Genomic DNA, 9,026 nt, shown 5'->3' with positions numbered 1-9,026 from the left:
AATTATTTTTTTTTTTTAAAAAAAATTTTTTGGTTTTTTTTTTTTTTTTTTTTTTTGATTAAAAAATTTTTTTTTTTTTTTTTTTTTTTTTTTTTTTTTTCCCCTAATGGCAAAAAAGAGAACAGGAACAAATAGGAAAAAGTGAATATTACACTACTATTTTAAAATAGTTTATTGCTGGTGGTAGGGAAAGGGTATAACTTATGTTTATTTAGCTGTTATCTTCTATAATATCTTTTTCAATTTTCTTGTTCCAAAAATAAAATTTCGGGGCATCCCATTTTGATGAAAACTGATGCAGTGAGATAATTTTAGGTTTTCCTATCAGTAGATTTTCAAGTCTAAACTTTATTATCTTACAAGCCCAGCAGTTCACATAACCTCAGTCCTGATTGCTTCCCCCAAATACGTGTGAGGAGCCTGGCTTAAGTAGAACTTGTTTAAAGACTTGGGAAAATCAGCCAAGGCTCTGATTTTAGGAGGATTCTTCAACATTAATGATATCAGTTCGACTCGGTAGAAAGGAGCTGAGGTATCTGGATTTTGTTTTTATGGCATTGGTCCTTCTTCTGGTGCATACAGGGTCTCTCATTGAGGCTGGGCCCATCTAATGCCTTGTGACAATCAGTGCTTTGAAAGGCTTCTGCTCAGAAGCGGCTGCTTGGCCAAGTGTATCATCGAGCTGTATCTGCATTACAGCTCAAAAATCCGGAGAAGGGTCTCCTTTTTAATTCAAAAGTTCCTGAAATGCCTCTGCTCTGCACAAAGAGGTTTCACCACCCAATTATAATTCTACCTGAAAGCTGCCCAAATCAGATTTCAACCGTACACTTATGAAGACTGAAAACTGGCAACTAAGTAGATCTTGAAATGTACCTACAAGTGGGTGATCAGAATCAAGGAGAGTTCCTCAAAGCTCGTGTAACTAAATATCCTTATCAGTGTCTGAGACACATTCTCACAATCTTCATTACCAAAACATGCTACTATCACAAGAAAAGGAATGATAACCAACAATGAGGGGAAATCTGTGGAGTGAGGACTTCATGTCAGAATACCAGGGTGCAGCACACACAGAAACCTTACCCTGTGTGCCAGTGTATCCACCAAGGCCAACTGCAAGCTTCTGCAGAATCCCACATGTGCTTCTTAGCACATGCAACCTAGAAAAGCAACAACAGGAGACTGAAGCAAAACATTCACCAATGAATTACGATAGACACAACATACCACACTTGTCTCTCCTCAACTGACCATTCCGAAATCAAGTAAGTGCTTTCTAAGAGATCTTGCTTGATCTAAATTTTACACTAGAACCTTCAGTGTCCTGTATGCTCTTCAAGTATATTGTCCTTCTGGCTTTATAATCTGTGAAGCTAATTTATAATCTTAACAGACTGCTACTAACTTACAAAAATATTCCAGAACCAATGCTGCTGCTGTAACTGGCCCTTACATGCATACACATAACCATGCACATAAGCAGTGGGCAGGTACAGTTTTTCAAGATGAACATTAAGCATTTCCTTGGGTTGATCTGGCAGCACTTCAGACACTGTCTTAATTGACTAAGTAACTAGTTAATTGAAAACCCATTCAGAGATTTCACTTCAATCACCCGGGATCAGATAGGAAGTCTGTGTGGTCAGTACTGCTTCAGTGAGTTGGTATCTTGAACAAGAAAATAGAGCACTTCACAATACTTCCTCTCCTGTAACGATAGCTTCATTTATTATTTTCTGTTGGCTCTTAAAAACCATATCTTGTATTACCTTACTTCTCTTCACTGTGAATTATGAACTCACTTCTAGAAACACTTAATTAGAAGACAGCATTGAACGGGGCTGAGCATAGTCTTTTTGCTTTTAAACAGAGTGACTTTTAGTAGCAAGAAGGAGACCATTTTGGGTATATAGATGTTTTCAAAACTTTCATTTCTAAAGCTACAAGGCACAGTACCATCACTGTGACACTGCCCTAAGCCTTTTCTCCTTTTTGATATCATCGCAATTCATTTGTAAGATTTTGTATTCCTGAAACAACAAGCCAAGAAGCATGAGGCCTTGGTATTTAAGCTGGAAGTCTATGGTGAGGTTTCCTAAGCTGAGTTGTGATTTTCTCCAGGTAGGGAAAAAAAAAAGACAAGGCTGTATTTCTCAGTGTGCTCCATCATCCTTTATCCTCCAGTTCAGTACAGAAGTGCTGATAACAAGACATCTGCCTTTTGAAAAGACCAAAGGCTTGTGCCATGTTCAGCGTGCACAGAAGCACAAGCATTTTCGTCCACACCTCATGTTTGGTTTCAACGCTGATACAGGAGACACTTGCCAACACATCTTCGTCTGTCCTGCTTTGGGATTGTGAGGCAGTTTTGGAATTAATAATCCATAGGCTGTTGCTCTCTTGGTAATCCCTCTTTTAAAACTGCTCGATTTAGCATTTATTGGATAAAGTGTTGCTAATAGAAATAGGGTTTATCCTGCATGAATGTATTGAATGTACTTCACGAAGAGAAGGCTACTGAAAAGCCCTGGTAAGTGATACACTGCCTAGTTCAGCCCCAGAGCTGCAGTTCATATCTGCTGACAGGACAGAGCCTGTGACTGAGAATAAAGCTGAGCTACATCGGTCACTTGTCAGCAAAGCCACTGGAGGCAGAGTTAGATCAACTGAGACACCCTTTCCTCCTTTTTAATTAATCTTTTCCTAAAACAGATGAAGAAGCGATGTGATCAAAAGCTGCTCGTTCAAATGGAAACTCAATGTACACCTTGCTCTCTAAACCTTGAAACCCGGTGCCCTGCTGGCTACATCAAAATTACCAATGGGACTGGGATACCAGACTGCAGGTATTTCTTCTGTCAGAGGTTTTTACCATGAGCACTGTTCTCAAGGGATTAGAATAGATTGATTTGTATTATGAACAATCTGTCCCATGTGATTTCCTTAATGAACACTGAAATTTATTTACAGACAACATTTACTGGCTTCACCAGCACTAGAATTCAAGCATCTATGTCTAAAGTTAATCAACAAATTACATCAGAGGAAGATAAACATTGATATCAATGCCTAAGAGATTTTGCTTTGAGTGGTATCATAAGATGTCTTCCTCATTTATTCTGCATACTTCAGATGAATTATAGCATACAACAGATATTTTAAACTTCCAGATACTGTGTAGAAGTGTAGACAGAGCAGGAAGAAGTATCTCAAAAGAAATCTGATATTTTTCTGAAGAGAAAAGCAACGTTTAGGGAAGATGAAATATCTACTTTGAACTTAGCATTTAAAAGAACCTTGATATTTAAAAAAAAAGAAAAAAATTAAATGCTACCTCAAACCCAAATAGATAAAATTGCTTTGTTAAGACTGTAGAATTGAATAAAATATAAATATACTACGCAAAGGGCAGAGCTGCAAGGATGTTTTTAGCCCTTGATATGCAAGTATATTTTGATGAATTACATTACATTAATACAACTAAATTTGAAGGGCTCTTCTCTGACATTTAAAGAGAAGGAGGAGATTGGGAATTTCATTTTTCCCCACAGAAGTCTTTTATGTGCTTTAGCATTGTTCCAATTTCTTTTCCTTAGGTACTATCTAGAAATTAGATCACACAGTCTTTCTTTACCTGGATGCCGGCATTCTTGTATGAAGGAAATTCAACAACCAGAGTGCTGCCAGGGATACTGGGGCCCAGACTGCGCAGGTAAACTCTTTTCAGATAGAATTTGAATAGAAATAAAGAATTGGCTTTTCTTGCTTTCAGAAATTATTTCCATAAGAATTACGCTTTTCAGAGCTTACTACAGGCTCAGAAATATACAGCGCTATTTGTCCAAAAATTGGAGGTTTTGGAGAAAAAACAAAACAAAACAACACATATCCAGAGATTATTTTAGAAAGAATAATTACTTGAACGTTTCCCAAAATTCAGGAGCTCCATGGATTTTGAGATCTTCAAAACAAATAATTTCAGCCAATGTCTGCAAAACGACTTTTTGCATATTACACAATAGCTGAAGTGGGCAGGGGTGACTGGAGCTATCTGGTCCAACCCCTGTTCAAGCATGGCCACCCAAAGCAGGGTGCTCAGGACAATGTCCAGATGGCTTCTGAAGCTCTCTAAGGAGGAAACTCTACAACCTTTCTTGATAACCTGTACCAGTGCTCCAAAACCATACTGTAATGAAGTCTTTCCTGATCTTCAGACGGAACTTTCTGTGCTCAAGTCTGTGACTACTGTCTCTTGCCTAGGCACTAGGGGTCAATGAAAAGAGCCTCGCCCTGTCCTCTTTACATCTTTCCTTGGGGTACTTTAGGATACTGATGAGATCCCCCTGAGCCTCCTTTTCTCCAGGCTGAACAACCCCAGCCTTCTCAGCCTCTCCATCCAGAATAGATGCTTACATGCCTTCATCATCTTGGTAGCCTTCCATTGGACTATTTCCAGCATGCCCACTCCTGTCTTGTACGGAGGACCCAGAACTGGACCCAACACCCCACATGAGTCTTTGCCAATGTTGATCTCCTTCAACTGGGAGAATCCCCATAATAGATTTTGAAAATTGAAGTTTTCAAACAGAAAATTTTTAAGTTCTAATGTTAGGTCAGAAATGTCCTTTCCTGAATCTAAAGTATTTCTCAATATATTTAACTCTTTACTTCCTGATCTAGAAGGGTCTTTTTTTTTTCAGTTATTTTTGAACAGCCAGCAAAAGTTCAAGGCCATTACTCAAGAAGCGACAATTAGGAGCGCCACTCCTCCAGCAGTCCCTTCCTCAGGAAGAATCTTTCAGCATCTCCACAAGTACTCTAAATTTCAGGTTACTGAAACAGGCACCAAGACCTGCAGAGGATGTTTCCCTGCCCACAGAGAGCATTTCCTGCTTTAGGAAACAGAGTCAGTGTCCGCTTCAATATCTGTAAATTCTTTCTGTCCACAAAATAGATAAATAATCTTAGTGTCACCCACACTGTGGTTTAAATAGCAGACATTTATCTTCTCAAACAAAATAATAAATAAATATAAAAATTTTAATTCCTATTTACAGTTACTTCTGTAGAAATAAATAGGAGTGTAGAGTGAAATGCAGTCTTCCTCTGAAGATACGCACTAGTGCAGTGATGTACCATTTTCCCAAAGGAAATGGAAATTCAGTGTCCAGAGGGAGAACATTTGATCATCCCATACTTCAGGGTGTTGCATGAGGCCACGTGAGGTGTATGGATGTTTTCAGAATGGATGATGAGTTCTGCTTTGCTGCAGACAGAGGGTGCAGAAACAAGGAGGCCATAGAGGCAAGGAGGCTCCCTCTTCCTTCAGGCAAGCTTCTTAGCCCCAAAAACCAATGTTTCTGAAAATTAAGGTCACAGAATTGTTTCTGCTGTCATTTGGAGGAAGAAAACAGCTCTCTGCATTATCGCAATCTCTCTAAGAATGTGCAGCATGCCTTGAAATGTTTGGAGGAAAGCAGGTCCTTCCTGAAGCTGAAGAAAAATCCCTGACTAGGAGTTTACTTCACCTTTGACATCTGATGGCAATGACAAAATTAGCTCTTAAATAGTTCTCTGACTTCCTTAAATGATAGCCCTTACTGCTACACATGGTATGAATGAAATATGTTTTGTCTGCATCCTTTCCTACTGTGACCCTTAAGAAATGAGCCACCTCTTTGTTAATAGGCATCAGGAAAAAAGGGATCAGCACAGGGGAAAAGAGCACAGCCTTTTAGCACTGCCATCTTGCACCTGCCTTGAAAGAATATAAGTGACAACACCAGGCCAAAGAATATGGCTTTGTAGAGGGAGTTGTTTCCAGGGAGAGTCCCCTCCATCTAATCCACCCACAGAAGCCAAAGCTGGTGTAGTTTTTGTGCCCAACATCAGTCACTGATGGTCCTCAGTGGGAGCTCCCCCTACCCCAGCTCAGGTTTCCACTCTGGGCACGTGTTTGCATGTCTCAATGCTGTTGTCTGTGGGGATCCCAATGAAGACAAGTAATCCAAGAAGGGGCTGCCTTTGAAAATAGTTAGGAAAGCTGAATAAAGCTCTCAGTTCACTCAAACGCTGGGGTTGGGCCAAGTGACAGTACCAGCATCAATGTATTCCATCTGTGTCCCATGTCAGTCCTGGTGCTGCCTCCTGCAGTCCTGGGAGCGAGGGGAAAGGAAGTGCTTTATCTGCCTGACCAAACTTGTTGAACAATGCGGTAATGTGCTAAGCTTCTGATAAAGCTGTCCTTTGGTGGTGGCAGCAAAACAGGAGACAAGATGTAGTGAAGACAAGGGGAAGTGGAATGAACACAAATCGTAAACACTGTACTGTCAGCAGTTTTGAAGTATAATTTCCCAGAATTTGTACCATAAATGCTTCATTTTCTCTACCTTTGCTTAATAGAAGCATCAGAGCAGTTAAAATTGTTTTCATTCATAGCTAACATTAAAGAGTTTGTATCCATGCAAGTCCTAAAGATTGATTTGCCTGCCACACAGTACCCAGAAAAACAAGACTCACTAAAAGCCACTTTACAGATTAAAGTACGTGTACTTATTGTACTTATATGTAGTTTAACTCATTTCTGGTTATTTCATCTCATCTCTTAATACACACTTCTATTTCAGCAAGTATAAGGTAAATCAAACTCAAACATCCACCTTTAAATGTACAGATTATTCCTTAGAAGCTTAGAATTCTTCCTGGATCTTCAGAACCAACAGATCTTAGAGATTCAACATTAAGATGCAGACAAAGATTAGCAGATTGATACAAAGCCAAAGTCCTCACTAAAATTTCTTGCAGACATATGCACATCCACTTAATTTGTCATCACTCCACCCAAATCAGATTTATTTTCATGTGAACTTCCGTGTCATTTAACCACTCTAAATCAAGATTAAGTTCCTCAGTGGTGGCATAAATCCAGTGCTGCCCACTTCAGCCTGCACAAAGCTAACCAAGGCTCTTCACAACTGATAAATCTACCAGAAAGGTACAGCAGAGCAACCTCAAGGACAATGAGAGTTTGCTACACTTAGTCACCATCTGTACTGGGATTATGGTACTGAATGGGAACTCCAGCTACGCTGACAGCTTACAGGAAGGAAGGGTTTATGTAAAGAAGTTAATAAACCCCATTCACAGAGAGGCTTCACAACTTAAAAATAAGGATATTCCTACAGGGAGGAAAACTTGACAGAATAATTTGAACAAAAACAATTATTATATACATTTTCTATAGGTAATTGTTTATTTAAAAAAAAAAAAAAAAAAAAAAAAAAAAGTGAATATTGAAAAATCTCAGCCAAAAATTAACTACTTTGATTCGGTAATGTAGTCTCTCATTCTCATTCTTTCTGTCTGGCTAGGGTTTGTGGTCAAACATCACCTCACTTGGTATACCACCACCTGTAACCATGGTTTTAGCATCTAAGGATTTGAAAAACATAGCACATCTTTGGCACTTAAGTTTTACAGAAGCCACAGACCATTAGGAGTGAAGCGGATCATGAGGTACCCAAACCTCAATTTCCAAGAGGATTTGAATCAAATATCACAGTCTGATGGGAGGTACCAGGGAAGTACTTTCCAGATAGAATGAAAATAATATGGGGAGACAAAAGTAATGATGCATTTTGGAACAAGAAAACTATTTTTCATGCAATCCTGTGATTACAGAAATAAGTAATTAAATAATTTTTTCTGTGCTAAAGAGAGATGCTGGTTTCTGCTGAAGTTGAGTTTCTAGAGGGTAGATTCAGCTGGATGCAAACAGTAGACATCATCTGAGGTCTCTGCCTGGCCCAAAGCCACTTTGAGGTCCTCGTCTCTAATATGCAAGGGGAGCAGAAGAGCAGAGCAAGGTGACTGACTGATTGTTCATTGTCATTTCCAGCATGTCCAGGAGGAGCTGCATCACCATGCAATGGGAGAGGACACTGTTCCCAGGGCTGGAACGGAAATGGAACATGCACTTGTCAGGTACAGCCTTTCTCTTAGAGTAAAAATGTAACAGCTGCATATAAGTACAGCTAAGGAATAACAATGACTACTATTATATAAAATAACATATGCTACATTCTATTGTAAAATAGTTCAGAAACAGCAGAGGTAGACCACATGGAGTTCATTTTGCTTAGTTTGCATTAAACTTGATAGCATTATCACTAGTGGCCTAGACAGGTTCAGGAGAAATTATTAAAAACTCTTCTACATTTACGCTCAGGGGAGACCTTATCACTCTCTACAATGATCTGAAAGGAGGTTCTAGAGAGGCAGTGGGTGGCCTCTTCTCCCATATTAATAATAGGGCAAGAGGGAATGGACTGAAGTTGCACCAGAGGAAGTTCAGGTTGGATATTAGGAAACATTTCCTCTGAGAAAGGAGTGGTGCTACAGTGGCACAGGCTGCCCAGGGAGGTGGTGAGGTCACCATCCCTGCAGGTTTTCAAGAACAGTTTTCCTGTGGCACTGAGGGACGTGGTCAGTGGGCATGGTGGGGATGGGCTGGTGGTTGGATTAGGTGATCTTAGAGATCTTTTCCAACATTATTCTATGATTATGTGAATCTTGAAGCGTGTTGGTTTGAGTTCTTCTATTCTTTATGGCATGTTACTACTTATGATTTCTTGCCTTAATTGAAAGAATGTGTTTTTGGGACTGTAGTCTCAGTATTATGTTTATCTGCTGGGAGTGTAAAGTGCAGTGCTTAATAACTTCAGCCAAAAATAATTTAAAAGAGAAACACACTTCACACTTTTCTACTTCAGTCAGTACTTATTAATCTTTGTTTTACACCAAAAACACATCTTTGGAGGGCATATGAAAAGTAGACAGAGTGAAAAATAGGCAGGAAATACAACTTCATAATTACAAGAATGGTTTTGGCATTAGGCTTGATTGTTGTTCTCTATTGTTAACTTGAGAAACAAAAAAAAGTAGAGAGAAAAATTATTCAAAAGACAACACTTTCTTCAGCACCATAGACAATCAGTTCTGATTTCCTGACTGATTTATTTTCT

At 39.2% G+C, this 9,026-nt stretch overlaps 1 protein-coding gene across 1 annotated transcript in view; it reads left to right on the top strand.

The window, feature by feature from the left end:
• STAB2 (stabilin 2) overlaps window positions 1-9,026 on the top strand; it is a 78,841-nt gene that overhangs the window by 1,243 nt on the left and 68,572 nt on the right. Inside the window, exons 2-4 of the mRNA XM_042837639.1 lie at window positions 2,716-2,849; window positions 3,600-3,715; window positions 7,901-7,986. Of these exons, the coding sequence (XP_042693573.1) occupies window positions 2,716-2,849; window positions 3,600-3,715; window positions 7,901-7,986 (336 nt within the window). The remainder of the gene's footprint in view (window positions 1-2,715; window positions 2,850-3,599; window positions 3,716-7,900; window positions 7,987-9,026) is intronic.

This window comes from Centrocercus urophasianus, unplaced genomic scaffold, assembly GCF_019232065.1.
Source record: "Centrocercus urophasianus isolate 14NV4802_14NV808 unplaced genomic scaffold, USGS_Curo_1.0 seq_73, whole genome shotgun sequence".
NCBI classification, from domain to species: Eukaryota; Metazoa; Chordata; class Aves; order Galliformes; family Phasianidae; genus Centrocercus; species Centrocercus urophasianus.
This window is presented reverse-complemented; position numbering and strand designations above follow the sequence as displayed.